The sequence below is a fragment of the Sus scrofa genome, chromosome 9 (assembly GCF_054392235.1).
Source record: "Sus scrofa isolate SSC_HxYL_T2T_F1_AM1 chromosome 9, Sscrofa_HxYL_maternal_Yorkshire_Landrace_v2.0, whole genome shotgun sequence".
Taxonomy (NCBI): domain Eukaryota; kingdom Metazoa; phylum Chordata; class Mammalia; order Artiodactyla; family Suidae; genus Sus; species Sus scrofa.
Window position 1 is genome coordinate 73,115,582 of NC_139391.1, and position 22,077 is coordinate 73,137,658.

Sequence of the window (22,077 nt, forward strand, 5' to 3'; positions counted from 1 at the left end):
TTAATATTGATAATTAATAATAATAATAATATAAGGTAATATAACTTGAATGAAAGTATTCTTTGAATGATGTGTTTCTTATTTTGTAAAGCCAAGGGCCTATTCAGTAGATCCTTCTTTTCTTGGTGCTCACTCAGCCTGGTACATCCCTTGCATTAGATGCTGAGGGAACAAAAGAAATTCCTTTAGACATTAAAACACCATTCCTGTGTTGTGCATGAAAGTTTAATGCATCTTTACACACCTTGTCTATTTTCATCCTCCCAACAGTATCCACATACTTGTCCTCAAATATGTAAATCTACATCGAGACTTGAGTTATTTGGGGCTTACCTTGCTCAAAGCAATCTATTTCTTTCTTCTCTACTCATATATAATCAGATACAATATTCTACACTATTTCTGAGGTTTCATATCTTTCTCTCCCTTCAGTCTGTACATTTTATGGAGGCAATAATTGGTGCAAGTTCTTAGTAAATATTTGTCGAATGAATGGATAACTCTCCACAGCACTCTCTGACTGATCATTTGCTGATTGACTAACTTTAATAAGAGCAGATGAAATATGAACCTATCCATCATATTAAGTACCCTGTTCCACGCCAGAGATTGTGCTAAGTACTTTTAAATGACATTATCGTATATTCCTAACAGTGGCACTGTTGACATTTTTGGCCAGATAATTCTTTATTGTGAGGGTGTGTCTCATGCCTGCTAGTGTATTTTCCGCATCCTTGACTTTTGCCTACTAGAAACCAGCAGTGTCTTCCCAGGCATGACACCAGAATGTCTCCAGACATTGCCAAGTGTCGCCTAGTTGAGGCTTCTGTCTTAGATAATACTCATAGCCACACGCTGGGGATGGGCATTATTATCCAGGTTTTTCCAGTTGAGCCACCCCCATTTCATGGAATCAGAATAACCTGCCTAGGCTCACTTAGTCAATAAGAAATAAATGTGCAATTACATCCCAGATCTGCTGGCAGTCATTTCTGTTGTTTCCACTTTCCCACTGTGTCTCTGGCAGCATTTTAAGACAAGCAAGGCACTGGCAGAGTTCTCTGAAAGCACTCTCTAAAAGAGGAAGATTAAACCAAATGCAAAACAGACATTCTTTCATTTTGGCTACTTCAGCTGTTTATTCTGTCAGTGTCTCTAACTACCGTCTAGAGATTCCCAATCATTTACTCTAATCCTCAATATTTAAGTCTACCCATCCATGAAATGCATTTAATGATGACATTTTTTTCCCTTGGATTTGTAGAATTGGGCTATTTGTGATATAATTATTGCAAGGAACAAGTACAAAATAATCAGATAAAATGGCATGATTAACTATCCCAGAATAGAAGTTACAGCTTTACTGGTCAGGTACACTTTCTCTGCCCCACACCCACACTGGCCTCCCCCTCTGGGCTCCTCGAGGAACCAGAGAGAGGCAGGAGATTGAATGGGGGGAGGGAACAGAAGAACAAAATGAGCAATTACTTGTACCCCTATTTTCTTCTCTCTGTGTTTATAATAGTGTTTCTATAAGCCATTTGGCAAGCATCTTTTGTAAAGGACCAAGTGGTAAATAGTTCAAGCTTTGTGGATTATAATAAGGTCTCTCAGTGACTCAAGGCTGCCTTTGAAAGCTGCCATCAATAATACAGGAAGACATGGATGGGGTAGTGTTCAAATAAAACTTTATTTATAAAAACAGGCAGCCAAACAGAGTTTGTCCTCAAACTCTAAGGTGGGGACCCCTGGTGTAAAATCTTGCTTCTTTGCCTGTATAGTCTTCTCCTTTTGTTAGTATGTACATTCCAAGAGGGCAGGGAATGTACTTTATCCCTGCACTTAGGACCAGTCCTCCTTCACTGTGCTTGCTTTCGGAAGTTTCCTCACAGTTCCTAAGCATTTGTACTCCCATATAAACCCTGCCTTAAATCCACTCCTCTTTCTACCTCAGAAGTTCTAGAATTGTAGCTCGTACCAATCCTAAGGAGAAAGAACCAGAGTCTATGAACTTATCTTGCTTGTTTCCTTATTTTCATGGCCTTTTCACCCCCCCCCAAAAAGGTAAGTTCCTTGCCAGCAGGACTCTTGTGCTTTGCTCTCCACTGAATCTCTAGCGGCTAGGAAATGCCTGGCACATTTTAAGTGCCTGGTAAATATCTGATGAATGAATGAATGACTGAACATAAATTTTGTTTGGATCTTTCGAAAAATATCTGTTGAACTCGTGATTGGAGTTGGCAGTGTGTTGTTCATATTTTGTGAGCAAGAGGAAACTTAAATGCCTGGAAGGGTCGTGTGCAAGGGAGAGATGAAAATGTGTGTGTTAGGGTGGGTGGGGTTGGTGGGATTGTCCAGAATATTGTGCATGTTTGTGTGAGCAGAGATAAAAGCATGGAAGGATCCAGCCTCAAATATTAATATTTTGAAACAGGAAAGAGAATGGGATTGAAGAGGAGAGACAGATAATAACTTAATATATTTTTGCTTATTTTGTTATAATGAATACTCTTGCAATTTATAAATCCAGCAAATCCAACAATTTATTTGTACAACTCAGAAATATTGGAGTTGAAAACAGACCAAAAAATTCTCATACACAGGTACAAATAATAAAAAACTTTTAAAAAGGGAGTTCCCGGTATGGCTCAGCAGGTTAAGGACCCGACATAGTGTCCATGAGGACGTGAATGCAAACCCTGGCCTTGCTCAGTGGGTTGAGTATCTGGTCTTGCTGGACGCTATGGTATGTGTTGCAGGGGGGATTGGATCTGGTGTTGGGATGGCTGTGATGTAGACTGGCAGCTGCAGCTCTGATTCAGCCCCTAGCCTGGGAACTTCCATACATTGCAGGTACGGCCCTAAGAAGAAAAAAAAAAGGGAATGAAAGACCAAGCTATAGATCTATATAAAAATGAGGCAGGAGGGAAGGTAAAAGAAAGCATGAGAGGAAATAGCTTTTGCAATTCAGCCCAACATGCAGCTTCAGATTCTTGGCCAATGAGGTAAAAAAGAATAATATGGTAAAGGTGCCAGTAAGAATGAAGGGTAAAGTGAAAATCCAAAAGCTGTTTGGAAAGAAGAATTACTAGAACTTGGACTGACTTGTCCTTCTGGTCCAGATGTACCATCAAGCACATCCTATTTTAGCAAAATCTTGTAAAGCTTATGTGTGATAACTGCACATTGCTTTGTCTGTGAGAAACTCTCTCTGAGAACCTTTAAACATTTCATGCAGCGACTGTGGTTTGCACAGATTGCCACCTTAAACTGCTTTAAGATATCCCCATCCAGAAAAACTATTCCTTTTGCTTTTTCAAAGGTGATGCTGTGAGAGTTTTTTCCTTCAACAGTTTTGCCTATTGATTTTTGTTCATTTTAGTTTCAGCCTATGGGAACTGTGTGCCGAGAAGCAGTAAATGATTGTGATATTCGTGAAACATGCTCAGGAAATTCAAGCCAGGTAATTTATAAATGATTTCTCTAAACCTAGTGTGGGGGAAGTAGGAGTATGTTTAGTGTACTGATCCCCAGGTGACATGCAAATGGACAAGATATTCATGTTTGTCTTTCATGTCACCTCTCGCTCTCCTTTTTTAAATTTTTCAGGAATTGAAGTTTCAGTAATCAAAGCTTAGGGAGATATATGACATGCTTAATGTTGAACTAACCTAATACTGTAGAAATGCCTTAGCTGTTTTATTTTCTTCTTAAGTAGAGAGTCAAAGGCCTTTGCCTTTTAATCTATCTAGTGAAGGAGGAAATAAAGACTCTCTTCTGCTGGTTCCCATAGCAGTCAACCAGAGCCATTGGTGGTGTCGTAGTTAGCATAGCTGCCTTCCCATAGCAGTCAACCAAATCAGAGAGACCCAAGAATACTGGGTTCTGTGAAGGGACCTGTTTATCAGCCTTGGCTCTTGTTTATCTGAGACAACTTGCCTTTAATAGCTGCTCTAGAATTTACTATCATGTAGGTGTCAATAGAGAAGATAGGGAAGTTGATGGACTTTGACAGGGGTTCACAGATTTCAGTGTATGTGTATGCAGACAGTCCTTGCTTTGCATAGTAGGGCAGAAACATAAAAATGGACATGCAAGCAGAAACCATGTAAAGTCATCCTAGTAACCAACAGAAAAAATTACCATTGTTCTGTGATTTTTAGATAATGTTAGATTACTAAAAACTCTCTTACTGTTGGTTTTAAATAAATAGGGAAATGAAAAAATAAAGTAATAAGTATTTAGCACATTCAATTAAAACAAACATTGAAAATTATTTTATTTTCTTGTTAAAAAAACCCCTCAGGAGTAGTTTGAGCTGTGCTTGCCTTCTCCTGGTCATAAACCTTATGATACTCAGTGAGCATCTTCTCTATGCCTGATTCAGTCACCACAGTCCTTTCTAGTTAGGATCAGCTTTTGACATTTTATCCTTTGTACTTTCAATGTCATGAAATAGTTCCAAGAGATGTGAAGTTGTGAATGTGAAGCTTTTTGCTGAATAGGGAATCAACGTTCCATCCCCATAGTCAGCAATTTTCTTCTATAACGTCATTCACATTTGGTTTCAATTTATCTCCCAGTGTCATCACTTTTCCTTTCTTTGCTGCACTCTCACCTCTGGGGCCAGTTTCCTCTTTCAATTATCTGACATTGTGAGATGGCACATGGTATCACCCAGAGACAGAGAGACAACAAGCTACATACTTTGTTGTTTGTGCATGAACTGAATGAGCAGATGCTTAGTGAACTGACAGAGTTTAAAAAGGAATGACTCAAGAGTCATTGACCATGATGGGCATCTCTCATTTACCTAGCAGCCAGTGAACAGAAGAGCTAGTAGCAAAGTTTGTGCTCTGTGCAATTACAGTTAATCTGCTCTGGTAACTGAAATTGGAACTGTGTCCTTGGGGGTAAGGGTGTTGTTTAACAAAACCGTGGTGACTGAAATTCATGCGTATTGGAGCCATGCAAAGTGAAGACTGCCTGTATCATTTTTCCCTAGAGAAGAGGGATTTAGTAGAGGTCTGTCTACTTTAACCATTAAGAATGCTTTATTTTAAAGGTAGTCATCCTAAGAGGTTAAAGTTCTTTCATCTAAAAGCATTTTCTTTTCTTACCATCTAATTAGCATTGGTTTTCTAAGCTAACACCTAGTAATGATGAGGACACGATGAAAAATTACCTCATTGGCTCTGGGAAGGAAAGTATATTGGAGCAACTTCTTGGAACTTGATTATACAATAAGAAGGGATTTTAAAAGAATTCTAAATCCACAATCCTATCAACAAAACGGAAACAGATCATGGACATGGAGAACAGACTTGCATTTGCTAGGGAGGAGGCGTGAGAGAAGGGGAGTTTGGGGTTGGTAGATGCAAACTATTACATTTAGAATAGATAAGTAATGGGGTCCTATTGTACAGCACAGGGAACTGTGTATAGTCTCCTGGATTAGAACAGGATGGAAGATGGCATGAGAAAAAAAGAATATATATATTATTTGTATTTTATATTATATATGCGTGTACAGCTGGGTCATTTCATTGTAGTGCAGAAATTGAAGGAACATCTTTAATAAAACATTTTAAAAAATAAAAATAAAAATGTAAAAAAAAAAAAGAATTCTAAATCTAAAAATAATATTAGTACAGAGATGCTCCTATTCCACTGATTGGTTGTAACAGTGTAAATTTGAGATAATTATAAGTGAATATTTTAGTACATTGGTTATATTGTTTGTTAGCTCAGGGGAATGTGTTACAGCTCTAAAGATGATACCTACAAAAATGTTGATTATGACATGAGGAACTATGTATGATGACAGTAAAGGGATTAAAGAGAATATAAAACATTATCTATAACCTGATTATACTTATGTTTAAAAAAGTCACATTTTGAGGAAAAGGTAGAGAAAAATGTACCAGAATATAAAAAATATAGTTATCTTTGAGTGGTAGAAATATGATAGAATATTGTCTTTTATTTTTCTTACTTTTTTACTTTTCATAGATTTTCTCAAATGAGAATGTAATTACTATAATGATAGGGAAAATGTGTAATAAATTTTAAAATTACACTGTGTTTATATCCACATAAGAATGCTTTGCAATCTTTTCTGCAGTTACTACAAGGCGAAAAAAGGCAGGGTTGGTGGCTATAAAGCATGTCTTTTTCTAACCTGTCCAGGAAAAAGGTTTGCTTGAGCGTCATTGGAAATGTAAGGGCTGCACTATTTCTACTGGTGAAAAAGAGAAAACCACGGCATCCTTCTTGCTTTTGTTTTGTATTTTTGTTTTCTTGGCTCTGAGGACTAAAGTGTCTGTATAAGTTAGCTGAGTCATTGCTGTCAGTTCTTCTTCATTGTAGATAAGGATTTACAAATGAACTACTTTTGCCTTTGGTAGGTCCATATTTTTAGGGAAAAATGCACCAATTGTTGCATTTTCTTTTGTTTTCTCTTGATCTTTTTTGTTTTTATCTTCAGATGGTTTGAGAGACCACCCCTTACCATCAAACTTCATTTTAAAAATGAAAACATTAAAGGAATTCTTGATGTTTTGCAGTGCATTTGGTTCATAGCTCTGTTTTCTTTTCCTAGTGTGCCCCCAATATTCATAAAATGGATGGCTATTCATGTGATGGTGTCCAGGTAGGTAGCTTCATCTTTACCAGAATGTTTCACATGTACCAGCAGAGAAGAAATACTGAAGTCTTATCAAAGTAAGAGGAGCATATGAAATGTTTTGTGATCAACTCTGAAAATAAAAGGGCTTTACAATCCTCATCTATTGATTTTCCTCATCATACTTACTTTTTCAGTTATCTGATGGAAGCAGACATCATGTCACTAATGGGTATGCTTTTCCATTTTAGGGAATTTGCTTTGGAGGAAGATGCAAAACCAGGGATAGACAATGCAAGTACATCTGGGGGCAAAGTGAGTAAATAGGATGGCTTGATCATTTGCAAAGTATCGGTATCAGGCCCGAGGACATATGAGCTGGAAGTAAATTTTAACCACTTTATGACAAGGGGATTTCAAAGCCACTGCCAATCTTCGCAGGGGCACTTTTGTAGAAATTAGAGAAAGGTACCTGGCTAGATGGCAGTGCCTGTGGACAGAAATTGCCTTTGCTGCCAGGCAGGTAAAATCCACTCCCGGCATGCAGCTTGGAGAATAGAGCAGACCTGTATGTCAGCTTCTCATATGCTGTCCTCAGCTGGGTGTCTTTGGCAAAACCCATACAACACATGGGATGGACATGGACCCTGGACTCTTGGATAAGAACTGTAGCATTTTAGCCAGAATTGCTTCTTCTCCCTTAACTCTCTTTTTTAAACTCCACCTGCCTATCCTAGTTACAGGTGAATTTCTGCTGATGTGGTTCTGCCATATCAGAAAGAAATGTCAACGTTATTCCTTTCAAAATTTATTGCATTTTTCAGAGAGAAATATGTAATGTTTATATCTAAACCATATTTCATTTGAATATATATTTAAATGTTACTTTTTCCCTGAAGTATTAGTGGCCCTTTTGAAAACACTTTGTGTTTTAAACTCTTTCGAAAGATAATTTGTAGTAGAAAGCAAGCTATAAAGATAATGATATCAAATCATTAATTGTCACAAATAATGGCTGCAATCTTTTAAGAAGGGAGGTCTATGCTCTCAGAAACACTGAGATAGGAGAAGAATTTAGTTATGTAGGTTTATGCTCTGGACAAAGAAATATGGTTTTTGCTTCCTCCCCTTGAGAAAAGGATAGTGGCTAACAGCAAGAAGTAGGAAAAGAAACCACACACACACACACACACACACACACACACACCAACAGCCATCTCTTGATTAGTTTGTGAATGTTGTTTTGATCTAACTCTTGGGTTATCCATCAATTAGCCTTGGCTTTAAGAAAATTAAAGTCCTAACAAAGATGCTTACATGACTTAAAAATGTTATTTACAATGTTATTTAAATGTGGTTAAAAGAATAAAAAAAATTATAGCTGTTTAGAATAGATGAACAAGGTGGAAATACTGCTGTTTCTTCACTTTTTAATTCTAAATCCTAGTGCACCCCTCTTTGTCTTTATGGTTCATAAAAGTTGCTGAGTGGGAAGTCCATGCTTTATATTTGGCACCGAGATTAAAGCATCTTTATTCAGTGAACCATTTGGTAGCGTCTTCCCCTAATTATTGACCAAATTCTACAGAGTGTTGCGCTATAAGGGAACTCCTGTGAACCGCGGGTGCAGGTGTTGGACCTGATAACATTGCAGTGAAGGGCAGTCCCTCACCGGGGTTTCTCACCTACTAGAGACATGTTGAGTAGCTCACATGGAATATCCCTCACTGATAGAAAACTCTGTTCTGCTTCAGAGGTGACAGCATCAGATAAGTACTGCTATGAGAAACTGAATATCGAAGGCACTGAGAAGGGTAACTGTGGGAAAGACAAAGACACATGGATACAGTGCAACAAACGGTGAGAATTTAGTGAGTGTATCCCTTAGTTACAAGCCCTGATTTATTTTTATTTTTATTTTTATTAGAGTATAGTTGATTTCCAGAGCTTTGGTCCTCTGAGTGACCAGGGACTTTCTTGTTTTCTGCACCCCACAAAGCACTCTATTACCTTTTCACTTCCTCTCTTCCCAAGTGCCAGCCTCATCTTTGCAAGAAAGCTCCCAAGTCTTAACATGCATCCTGAGCTCTGCCCTAAGGCTCAGGCTGTGCCTTTAGCTGCCTCAGGACTTTCTCACCTAGAAGCACCTGCCAGCATCTCAATGGCAACAGAAGTTAAAGTCAACAGAATATGTGCTCGATGCTGTAGATTGAATTAACTGGCTCTGACTTTTATAAATGACTCCTTTTGCCAAAGGTCTTACTCTCTCACTATACTGTTTAGAAGCTTCAGGATGATACCTGATGCCACCTTCCCTCTGCCTCATTGTCCAAATGCCAAATCATGTTCTTTCTTCCATTTTATTCCTCCATAATTTGGCTTTAATTCAGTTCTTCATTTCCTTCCCTGTCACATTATCCCAATTAAGACCTATATTAACTCTTCAACTATTATAAAAGCCTCCGAATCATTTTCTATGCCCGTGGTCTCTAGTATACACCCATCAGAATAACCTTTTCCTAAATCTTTTTGACTATATCATTTTTTTTTCAAATTTCATCGGTTCCACATACTAAATTAATAGTAAGAATAATAACAGTATATCTATTGAGTGCACACTGTGTGCTAAGCACTTTACATAAACTATGTCATTTAATCTTTAAGGCATTTGGCACCGATTTATGATTTACGATTTATGGAGGAGGAAACTGAGACACAAGTTGGTTTTTTTTTTTTTTTTTTTTTTTTTTTTGCCATGGCATGCAGTGGCTTGATGTGGGATCTCAGGGTGAAAGCACCAAGTCCTAACCACTAGACCACCAGGGAACTCCTGAGGCACAGTGATTGATTTGGCCAAGGTCATGTATTTAGGGTATAATAGAAGCAGAACTAGAATTCTGGCAGTCTGATGTAGGATCTCTTTCTTAACCACTTTGCTGACGTCCTACTGTCTTATTTAACAAGCAAAATGGAACCTCAGCTTAGCACTGTATCTCCTCCACAATTTGCCCCCAACCTATATTTTTTGCTTTTTCTTCTCTGCCTTTCCAAATTCTAGAAAATTTGCCATTTCTAATACAGTTTATTGTCCTACCTCCACACATGTGCTTGTGCTGTTCATTCCTCATGAAGTGCCTTTTACACTCGCTCCATCACCAGTCAAAACTGTCCAGCCTCAGAGCCCCCAACTAGACACTTTCTCTGTAAATTATTTCTGGATTTACTCTAGAAAGAGTTATCTCCCTCTTCTCTACTGAACTCCCACAGCCCTTTGTATTATTTTTTATGGCTCTTTTCTCCAATTCTGTGTTTTATAGTTATTTAATGTGTATGATTTCTCTTCTCACCCAGAGTATGATTTCTTTGAGGATAAAAATTATTTTTTTCTAATTTTTAATATATCTTAAAGTGTTTGGTAAATGCCAACAAAAATGTTGAATGAGTATCTTTTCTGTATTGGAAAAGCATTTTTGTTTATGGTAGGTGCAATGAAATGATGACATAACTTTAAAAAAATTTTTTGAGATAGAATTAATATATTTTCTGTTTTTTGATAGATAGAATTCTTAATTTTTCTTTTTCTATCTGATAAAGCCTAATATTTCTAAATATAATCTTGCTGGCCTGCTAATCAGTCTTCACAAGATATTTATTAGAGTATGTGTTTATTGTCATCTGTAAAAACAATTAAATATGTTAATAGAAAATATGTAAGATAGTATTAACACAAAAATGTTTTACGTGTTAAATTAGATTTTTGGGAGTTCCCGTCGTGGCGCAGTGGTTAACGAATCCAACTAGGAACCACGAGGTTGCGGGTTCGGTCCCTGCCCTTGCTCAGTGGGTTAATGATCCGGCGTTGCCGTGAGCTGTGGTGTAGGTTGCAGACGCGGCTTGGATCCCTAGTTGCTGTGGCTCTGGCATAGATTGGCAGCTACAGCTCTGATTCGACCCCTAGCCTGGGAACCTCCATATGCCGCGGGAGTGGCCCAAAAAAATAGCAAAAAAAAAGGACAACAAAATTAAAAAATAAATTAGATTTTTGTGTGATAGCTGGGGGAATAGTGAAATACATTGAAAAAGGGATCATGAGCCTATGTGGTTGAGAATCTACAAAACATATGTAATATATAATCTCTTTAATTCTGGTGCAACAGGTTGAAGAAAGACCTGTATTCTCAAAGAATATTCATCTGAAGTTCATTCAATCACTTATCAAGTGTTCAAAAACTGCTTTAGTATATCCAGTGATGTGTGGTGGGGAAGAGATTCTTGATGTAAAAGTTTATTTGATGGGTGATTTCCTTTAGAGAAATACTAAATGAACAGTAGTGGAAAAGCTAAGCGTTTGGGAGAAGACACCTTTTAAAGCAAGGGGTAAACTAATTTGGGCTTATTTTATTTTGCTTATAATTTGAGGAAATAATATAGTTATTGATAAAAAAACAAATCCTAAACAGAGATAAGTTTGCTGCGCTAACTGTACAGAGTTTGCTGTGTCTTTGTGGAAAGAAGTAAAGTAAATACTTGGTACTTTTTAAACACAGGGATGTGCTTTGTGGTTACCTTTTGTGTACCAACATTGGGAACATCCCGAGGCTTGGTGAGCTCGATGGTGAAATCACATCTACCTTAGTTGTGCAGCAGGGAAGAACGTTAAACTGCAGGTAATTGTCTAACCATTCTATGAGAACATTAGTCATGTTTTTTCCCCCCAGGGATTCTGTTTTCAGTTCTGGTATATGTTATTAAGATGAAATAGACACTAGTCTATAGAGGTAATAGAAAAAGAGATGAAAAGGACATAAGAATTAGTTAAATGTGGTATATGATGGCCAGAGTTATGTTTAACTGGTCAGTAAAGTTTTACAGAGTGCAGTTTGCATTTCATTCTCATTAAGGAAAATGAAAGATAATTTCTAGGTAAATCTGTAGATGAAATATATGCATCTTCTTTTGCTCCCTTCTGAAATCCCACTAAAATGACACTAAATGGATTTTTTTTTTTAAGCCATGCCTGCAGGATATGGAAGTTTTGGGGTCTGTGATCAAACCCACACCACAGCAGTGACCCAAGCTGCTGCAGTGACAGTACTGGATTCTTAACCCACTGTGCCATGAGGGAGCTCCATCGAAATGGACTTTTTTTTTTTTAGAATTCATGTATCACAGGGAAGCAGAAAAGGGAAAGGAAACCATAACAGCAAAGTTTTAGAACGTGGAAAATAAATAGATGTGTGGCAAATGATTATCAAAACTGAGAAAGCTGAATTCCTGAGTCAGTAATGGGGAAAACCAAGACCTAACCCAATATATACTCTCAGTCCCTAAAGGCTCAAAAATGGGAGCATCATCTACTTCTGGAAGAGGGAGAAAGGAGTTGGGGATCAGGGAAGGAGCTAAAATAAAGATTTGTAAAGTTGTTAGGGAAGCTGCTCGAGCCACAGATTATTTCCCTGAATCAGCTAAACTGGGGATCGATCACCCTCCCATGAAAGATTTGCTCTTTACTGTCCCCAATGAATAAAACTGTAGATTTCTAAACAGAAGGACAGAAGTCAATATTGATATCAGGGTTAGAAAGAAGTGGCCTCATTGATATTCAGTCAGAAAGTCCTAGAATTTCCAATCATCTGTCTGGTGAATTTCCCAACTCAAATATGAGCAGATTATTGGATTTGTGAAGAAAGACAATAACATGAAAAAAAAAAAAAAAGAGAGAGTGAGAGAGAGAGCAAGAGCAAGAGAGAGAGAGATAAAAACAAATAACCAGAAAAAACAACCACCAATCAACATTTATGAGAGATAAGATACTTCATTTTTACAATGAAGAACATTCAGAGAAGAAAGGAAAGACTGTTGGAAATTAAAAACATGATGGCAAAAATTAAACTCAATTTAATCATCTCCCAGAAAATAGGGCAAAAGAGGCAAAGAAAGGGAACATAGAGAAACCGTTCACCAAATTAGAATAGAACTAATAAAGAACAGAGAAAATAGCAGGGAGGAAATCAGCAAAGAGTAACTCCAAGAGTAACTCTTGAGCTGTTGGACTCGAATTTCCATATTGCCAGGCTCACCAAGTGCAAGGTACAGTAAGTGAAATTAGAGCCACATCAAAACATCTTAATGAAATTTCAGAACCTTAGCACAAAGAAAAGGATCCCAACGGTTTACAGAGAGGGGAAAGGGGGAAAAAAAAAAAGATTCAGGCATTAGAATGGTTTAGGAACTAGCCACAGGAGCCCTGGGATCCAGAAGACAATGGAGAAAATTATTTCCAAACTAGAATTCTGTACCCAGGCAAAATGTGAATCGAATGAGGGTAGAAGGTAGAGATACATTTAGATATGCAATTTTCTCCCCAGTTTACTCCGCTGTGTCCCTTCTTAGGAAGCTATTAGAAATTGTGCTCCTGGAGTTCCCATCATGGTTCAGTGGTGAACGAATCTGACTAACATCCATGAAGATGCAGTTTTGATCCCTGGCCTTGCTCAGTGGGTTAAGGATCTAGCATTGCTGTAAGCTGTGGTGGAGGTCGCAGACGTGGCTCAGATCCTTTGTGGCTGTGGTGTAGGTTAGCAGCTACAGCTCCAATTCCACCCCTAGCCTAGGAACTTCCATATGCCGCAACTGCGGCCCTAAAAAGCAAACAAAAAAAGAAAGAAATTGTGTTTCACTAAAATGAAGACGTAAACTAAGAAACATAGGGGATTTAGGAAACAAAGTACCCACCATGGAGAGACATGTCAACCCTCAAGATGTCCAGCTCTGTAGCAGGTACAGGGGCCAGCTAGGTCAGAGAGGGGCAGAGGAAACTCCAGGAGAGATTCTGGAAGATGAACTGATATTCAGACATGTCTTGAGTGGAGAGTTTGGCATTCAGAAGAGTTGGACTAATTTTCCATTAGTGATCAGTTCGTAGAAAAGTAGGCAAAGAAACAACAAACAAATAAGAGGGAAAACAAAAAGTTTTAGAAGGAAAAGGAAGGGTTTCATTACGGTGTACTAAATAACTAAATAACGTTTACATAGTCATAATGTGTAGGTTGTTACTGATTTAACTATTGATCAAACAGAATGTATGATAGAGATGAATTCTCAAGTTCCACAGAGGGAAGTCAACTGATAATACCTAAAATGGAAAAATTTAAAATAGTGACAGGAGTTCCTGTTGTGGCTCAGTGGAAACAAACTTGACTAATATCCAGGAAGATGCAAGTTTGATCCCTCGTCCGACTCAGTGGGTTAAAGGATTCAGCACTGCTATGAGCTGTGGTGTAGGTCCCAGACATGGCTCAGATCTGGCGTTGCTGTGGCTGTAGTATAGACTACCAGATGTAGCTCTGGTTGACCCCTAGCCTGGGAACTTCCATATGCCATGGGTGCGGCCCTAAAAAGCAGGAAAAAAAATATGGTGACACAAACCCATTATTTAAAGATGAATGACAAAAGAATCAATGAAGAGTAGAAAGTTGTTTCTGCCCCCTGGGTGGTGGATATTTGGAGGAGAAAGGCAGTGGATTGCTTTGTTCCATTTAAAAAATCAGTTCATCTGTTTAACTCTTAAAACCATGTGCATGTATAATTTTTTATAAAAATAAATATATAAATAAAAAGAATGGAGAGTTTTGCAGTAGCATTAACATTGTACCATATGAATGAATTGATTATGAATATGCATTTTTGAGTTTCTATCCTGTTTATTTTTTACTCCTACATAATATGTGGGCTTGCTATATTGAATAGCTGTTGTCATAGTTTAGCTGTTCTCAAATATACAGTTGATCCTTGAATAACTCCAATTTGAACTTCAAGGGTCCACTTTTATATTGTTGGTTTTTTTTTTTTTTTTTCAATAAATACGTACTACAACGCTACACAATTCACCATTGGTTGAATCTGTGGAAGTGGAACTTGGGTATTCGACTACATAGCAGGTTGATGCCCCTAACCTCTAAACTGTTTAAGGGTCAAATGTAACTTGTAATCAGAGCAGTCTTTTGGGGAAATGTAAACCAAACCAAAAATGATCATCTGTGTTTGAAACGGATTTGAAATCTTGAAACCTACTTATTTATTAACTCAAATGCTAGTAATAATGGCTTACTTAGCCAAGGCAAAAATGATAATGCCATTTCAATTCAGGCCCTTGTTGTAGTAATTCTGATTAAATCCTAAAATATATCGGTATCTCTGAAAAGAATTAGATCAGAAGATTCAATTGCTTTCTCCATTTAGAGGTTGAAAATGCTTCTACCGTTTTTTATGAGATACTAAATAGAAAATAGGGAAAGTGATAGTTTTTAAGCATAGTCTCAAGATGAATGTGAATTAATGAAATCCCATTTTCTTTTTGCTCTCATTCTTTTTAGCGGTGGGCATGTTAAGCTTGAAGAAGATGTAGACCTTGGCTATGTGGAAGATGGGACACCTTGTGGTCCCCAAATGATGTGCTTAGAGCACAGGTGTCTCCCCGTCGCTTCCTTCAACTTTAGCACCTGCTTAAGCAGTAAAGAAGGCACTGTTTGTTCAGGAAATGGAGTAAGTATTCAGTACCTCACCATGGGGAATTATTCATTTCTCTTATATCACAGAAATAGATATGACCTGAAACTGCTTATTTCTATAATAATGGCAACCATGCTTGTCCATGTTTCCAGCTGGTATGTAAACAGTCATGTGGTCACAGCCATTGGAATATTTCTGTTGTGTAATCTGTGAAAGCCCAGGAATAAGAAAAAGTATAATCTTCGTCTCTTTTCAGGTTAAATTGATCTTATTGAATATAATGCCAGTTTTCCACAAGTGATTTAGGAGACAAATTTTAAAAAACTATAATGGCATAAAAAAGGGAGTAAAAAGCAGAGGCAAGGACCATAATATTTAACAACTGGTGTGGCTAAGTACTGAGTGTGGTTAGAGCAGACCATGAGTAACTTCTGTAGCCACCACAGTGGGTACTAGCTGAGGATAACTTAATGGAATTAAAAACAGAATAACTAAGGAGATGTTTATCAGAGAGAAATAGAAAGAGTGGTGGTATTGAAAAACCCCAAATCCATACTTGCAGTCATATATCTGATAACGTAGTTCCTCTAGAAATAAGTTTATGGGTTAAAGAAACGTGCTTTATTAGTGATTCCAGTTTTGACATTTTCAGCCAGGAATTCCTATACTAACAAATACTTTTTGGTTCTTTTTCTTTTGGCATGTGTGAATGATTTTCTTTTTATCCTCCTTCTGGATTCTTTGCGTGAACTGGTTAGACTGTCCAGTTGAGGTAGAGGATCCCTGTCCTGGAATTGTAAGCCTTCAGTCCTGGTTATTCCTTGTGTGTCCGTGAGGGATATGCCAAGAATTTCTTTAGGGAAGTCATCATAATTGTTACTTTTACCAAAGGAAAGGAATTTTTGTGGTCCAGGAGAATAAAAAGGCATATTGTAAGTAGTTGTGCTCCTATAAAAGGAACTACCAAGTCTTCTTTCCTTAACTGTTAGAAGGATGTTAGGGAGAAATCCTTTTTGGAGGATGAGAGAAAAGAATAATGGAATTATTTCTTCATCGTTATGCTAAGGAAGAAATAGTTTATTCTTTTTTTTTTTTTTTTTTTTTTTTTGCTTTTTAGGGCCACACGCTAAGCATATAGAGGTTCCCAGGCTAGGGGTCCAATTGGAACTACAGCTGCCGGCCTACACCACAGCCATAGCAACACAGAATCCAAACCGCATCTTTGACCTACACCACGGCCCATGACGACACCAGATCCTTAACCCACCGAGTAAGGCCAGGGATCGAACCTGCAACCTCGTGGTTCCTAGTCAGATTCGTTTCCACTGCGCCACAATGGGAACTCCTCTTATTCGTAACTTATTCGTTATACATCCTGAGTATATAACATAGAGTTGTGTTAATTAACTGTTTGCTTAAGGAATGAGTAAAGGAGTGACTAGATACTAGTAAATCAGGTGGCAAACAGCATCCAATCATTTATGATAATTATGCATACTACAGAAAGTTTGTATCCTATGCACTTTGAACTTATAATAACTCAACATAGAGACTATCTACATATTTCTTATTTTATTTTTTTCACACATGCATAACCAATTGGATATTTTGCAAATGTTTGTAATTCTGCTTCATTTTTAATATCTTCCTCTTATAAAATATAAGTTAATGATATGCAAAACAATCATTCCATCAATTTTTGTTTTAGACATATAAATGCATTCTTCTGTTAAAATTCATTATTCCTTTGGGTCAGCTCTTGATTTCTAGAAAATATTTTTCTAGGGACTTGAGTAAGAGATAACGTCTTTAGTAAAAGGAAGAAAGTACCAATAGCTTTCCAGTCCCATTAAATTCTAGGCATGTGAAAGTTAGAAATTAATGTTTATTTTTCATGCCTCTGTTCCAGAGAGACATTGACTCTTGATTGATTTTGGTTTTCAGGTTTGCAGTAATGAGCTGAAGTGTGTGTGTAACAGACACTGGGTAGGTGCAGACTGCAGCACTTATTTCCCTCACAATGATGATGCAAAGGCTGGCATTACTCTATCTGGCAACGGTAGGTACTTAATTTGGTCCCATTATGTTGTCTTTATACACAAGGAAAGAGAAGACTGCCCTTTCCAAAGTTACCTTTTTATTAATTTTGTAAGCCCAATGTAAGTTAAATCCATATAACAATGAAGTACAATATGCAACGGGGGCCCCCATATTGTGATGATAGGAAATATTGAATATAACTTAATCTACTGATTTAGCCTTATCTTGTCCTACATCAGACTGAGATTTTCCGAGTATTGTACCTATTTGGGGATGACAGCAAACCCTGGCTTTTCTTTTAAATGAAGAATGCAGTCAAAGTTTTTAAGTGTCTGATTTTATATTTTTATGATTTTTATATATTGGGGCTGAATCAATGAGAAAAAAATAGAAGAATTGATTTTAAAATATTTTGTTGACTTTAATATTCTTTATTAAAGAACCTCATCTCTATTCAACTCCTGTTCTGTAGCCTGAACTGAAGGTAATTCTAGAAGTTGTAACCTTGGCCAGGGTGCCTGGAAGAGGTTTGAGGACTTGGATAAGAAACCACGGGTGTATTTCTAAAAGCTAGAGTGGCCAAATGGGGTAGAAATTCAATGCAGATAGTAGAAAGAAGACATACCTTGGGGATGAATGTCCCCTTTTCAACTGTTTTTATCATTTCATTATCGAGCATTCTTTTGTATTAAATCATGCCCAAATCCTGAAATCCATTCAACTCCAAAGGATGAGAAAAAGATTATTTTTATTCTAATCATCCAGACAAGTTAAAAATTGTAGCCAATGTGACTTTAATAATGAAACTCACAGAACGGTTAAGATGTTGGCATCTTCGGTCTCAGCAGTGGTAGCGTGGAGCTGGTTTCGGCACTTAATGCAGAGATGAGGCGGTTCGGGTCTCTGGATTTCATTGGCTTGTCGAAAATCATACTGTTACTTAAAAGTAATCAGGACATGTATCCAGGTTTATCAATCCCTGTTAAGTCCCTGGAACGCAGGAGAAAGGGGACAGGTGTGCTGGGTCTTAGAAAAGGAAAATCTCAGTGCCCAGGGGTCCTCTTGCATCTGCCCTGGCTCATCCCCCTGAGGACCTGGGGGGGTGGGGTGGGTGCTGGCCAGTCTCCTCTGGTGCCGAGCCCCGCTGCCTCATGGACTACTGAGGGCTCCAGCCAGAGAAGCCGTATCTTCTGTCATCGGGGGTTGGAATCTGCTCCAGCCACCCATGGTTACTGACCTCTGATGTTCAGAAGGACTCCCTCAGGGACGCTCTAGACAAGGAGCTGGCCAGGCTGCTCTGGGGAAGAGCCCTTCAGTTCACACATGATGTAGGTCACTGTCCACAAAAAAAGTCTCCTGCTATCAGAGCCAGGCCTCCACCTGCCTGTGCTGCCCCTGGGCCCTCCCTGTGCTTGGTATCAGGACTGACTCCCTGGGCCATCTCACCGCCATGGTCCCTGCAGCACTGCATCTCCACCTGCCTGACCGAGGGTGCTGCCATACACAGCAGGGCCCTTGCCCGGGCCTTGCATCAGCCCCCCACCCCACCCCCAGCCACAGCCAGTCTGGTGCAGCCTCCCTCTCATAGCTCACCAGCATCAAGCTCCAGGGCACCAGACTCTCGATTTTCCTTTGGTTCTTTATCATCTCCACCGCCAGAACACTAATTCGGTAACTATGTAGACATGTTTTCGTCCTTAAGAAGCTTCTGTTTTGGAGTTCCTGTCATGGCTCAGAGGTTAATGAATCTGACTAGGAACCATGAGGTTGTGGGTTCGATCCCTGGCCTTGCTCAGTGGGTTAAGGATCCGGCGTTGCCGTGAGCTGTGGTGTAGGTTGCAGATGAGGCTTGGATCCCGCGTTGCTGTGGCTGTGGTGTAGGCCGGTGGCTGCAGCTCTGATTGGACCCCTAGCCTGGGAACCTCCGTATGCTACGGGAGCAGCCCAAGAAATGGCAGAGACAAAAAAAAAAAAAAGAAGAAGAAGCTTGCTTTCTTAGACAAAATATCACACAAAATAAAGACCTTGCATTGGTTGTCAAAATGGAGTGAGAGGAATAATAACATTTCTAGAATTTCTGAGGAAGAGGTCAGGGTTAAAGGGAACATGGATTTCTAAATGTTCCTCCCCAGAGGGTGGTATGCTAATAGAGGAAACACATCCCTCCTCCCCCCCCCTTATCTTTATTCCTCTTTCTTTTCATTCAGTGACCTCATTATGTTTTCCAGAAAAATACCTGAAAAATAAAACTGTGCAAAATGCACTTGGACAAGAATTAAAAGGGAACAACAGGTGCCCCTAATTATTTGTACACAAATAACTGTGTTTAAAAAACAATTGATATAGGAGTTCCCTTCATGGCGCAGTGGTTAACGAATCTGACTAAGAACCATGAGGTTGCGGGTTCGGTCCCTGCCCTTGCTCAGTGGGTTAAGGATCCGGAGTTGCCATGAGCTGTGGTGTAGGTCGCAGACGTAGCTCGGATCCCACGTTGCTGTGGCTCTGGCGTAGGCCAGTGGCTGCAGCTCTGATTCAGCCCCTAGCCTGGGAACCTCCACATGCTGCAGGAGCGGCCCAAGAAATAGCAAAAAAAAGACCAAAAAAAAAAAAAACCCAAAAAACAAAAAAAAAAACAAAAACAATTGATATAGATTGCTAAGTGGTGATGGTTTCTTCCCTTACAAATACCTCCCTTTAATGTCACCGGTATATACTGATAGCAAACCATTATGTCGTAACCTGAAACTAAGATGTTATGTCAATTATATCTCAATAAAGAAATAAAATTTGAGGAAAAAAATGCTCTAAAATTAAAACTTTATGAAGAAAAAAATACCCACTGTTAGAAACAAGGTTGTTAAGGTGCTGATTACAAAGAATAAAGTGCCTAAAGAATTTTATAGCAAAAGTTCAATGTATACACTGATCTTTATTGGTTTTTTTTTTTTCCCCTCTCCAGGTGTTGCTGGTACCAATATTATAATAGGCATAATTGCTGGCACCATTTTAGTGCTGGCCCTCATATTAGGAATAACTGCGTGGGGATATAAGTAAGTGAAAGTAGTAATATAGTAACATTACCCCTCCTTTTTTTCCCCTTATCTTCATTCTTCTTTCATTTAGTTCGATGATCTCATTATATTTTCCAGAAAAATACATGGAAATAAAACCGTTCAAAATGCACTTTTTATTTTGCTGTGTGTATATCACTGTAAATTGCACTATATCTATATATCTATATACAGATAGAGATATTTAGGGACACACCTGTGGCATATGGAAGTTCCCAGGCTAGGGTTCTAATCAGAGCTGCAGCTGCAGGCCCACACCACAGCAACACCAGATCTGAGGAGCAACTTCGACCTACATTGCAGCTGGTGGCAATGTTGGATCCTTTATCCACTGAATGAGGCTAGGGATTGAACCCACATCCTTACAGACACTGGTCGGGTTTTTAACACACTGAGCTACAACAGGAACTCCCATACAATGTTTTTTAAATGAATTAAACACCTATACAGTTTTATATCATTGAATAAATACACCTGTAGTGAAAATCAGTCTGACTCAGCATTTAATCAAAGATTATTCTTGGCATTAGAGATAATGATAATTTATCATTGTTTAGATTTTGAGAGAACTCCTTTCTAGTCTAAAAATGTTGAGTATTGTTTTAAAACCATTATGTGAAGTCAATCAGTCTAAATCGTGTCTCACACAAAGGCTGTGTTGGTTTGCTCTTTAGTGATGCAGGTTCTCTTGACTTAAAACCATACCCCCAAATCTGGGCAAGATAGTGAGTCAGAGAGCATAGGGCTTTAACAGCAAAGGTCCTACCAACAAGAACAACTGCAGATCTGCTCCTGATTACTTTCACTCGGGCCATGCATCCTGCTAAGGGCAAAATCTCTCCACCACCAGTGTGGTGGAGGCACTGTTATTTGTTAAACATGTGCATGTTCTTGTGTGAAGAAATGACTCTTCAGAGACATACTTTGTTAAAATTAAAATTCGACTATAGGAGTTCCCGTCGTGGCGCAGTGGTTAACGAATCCAACTAGGAACCATGAGGTTGCGGGTTCGGTCCCTGCCCTTGCTCAGTGGGTTAAGGATCCGGCGTTGCCATGAGCTGTGGTGTAGGTTGCAGACGCGGCTCGGATCCCGCGTTGCTGTGGCTCTGGTGTAGGCCGGTGGCTACAGCTCCGATTCAACCCCTAGCCTGGGAACCTCCATATGCCGCGGGAGCGGCCCAAGAAATAGCAACAACAACAACAACAACAACAAAAAAGACAAAAAAAAAAAAATTCGACTATAAATTACAACTTAAAAAAGCCCTAATTCTCAAGATTTAAAGTTCAATTGTAAGCTTTAACAATTTCTCGGTTCTATTTGTAAAGGTTAAAAAGTTATATAACTTTTGAATATTGGATCCCTTTAGCTAGGCAATTAGTTAAGTAATGACTTCACACATTCTACACTTATTTGTATATTTAATGTGTTCAGTTCTTTTAAGCAATTCAATCTTAGAATATGAAAAAAAATCCTTAGTATTCAAATAACTAATTTATGTTTAATGAAGTAAAACTTAACTATGATGAACCTTAAGGTTTTTTTTTTTTTAATATTTCAATTTAAAATCATGGTCCTGATGACCTCTGCAATGATATATAAAGTCCCCAGGCCTAGGGTGTTTCTCCATTTGGAAGGCCTACAACTTTTGCTAGGCTTTCTGGGTATTACCCCATTTTATAGCTTTAAAAAAAATCATAGATCAAATTTGGTTTATTAAAAGACTTGGGAATTAGACTACTTTAGACTTTAAAATTACCCCAAACCTTTCAATAGACTAGGCATATTACATAATGACCTGCTCTTCTTGTTATTACTACCTGATATGGTTT

General features: G+C 38.4%; 1 protein-coding gene across 41 annotated transcripts in view; it reads left to right on the forward strand.

Moving 5' to 3' along the window:
* ADAM22 (ADAM metallopeptidase domain 22) overlaps positions 1-22,077 on the forward strand; it is a 237,340-nt gene that overhangs the window by 182,034 nt on the left and 33,229 nt on the right. For 29 of the 41 annotated variants that reach the window (XM_021063337.2, XM_021063339.2, XM_021063341.2 and 26 more), the window contains exons 18-25: positions 3,383-3,463; positions 6,602-6,652; positions 6,877-6,940; positions 8,380-8,485; positions 11,173-11,292; positions 15,001-15,169; positions 17,081-17,195; positions 20,136-20,226. In XM_021063337.2, coding sequence (XP_020918996.1) covers positions 3,383-3,463; positions 6,602-6,652; positions 6,877-6,940; positions 8,380-8,485; positions 11,173-11,292; positions 15,001-15,169; positions 17,081-17,195; positions 20,136-20,226 — 797 coding nt within the window. Of the gene's footprint in view, positions 1-3,382; positions 3,464-6,601; positions 6,653-6,876; positions 6,941-8,379; positions 8,486-11,172; positions 11,293-15,000; positions 15,170-17,080; positions 17,196-20,135; positions 20,240-22,077 lie in introns of all 41 variants that reach the window. The other 12 variants (XR_014815729.1, XR_014815730.1, XR_014815735.1 and 9 more) reach the window with 1 other exon arrangement.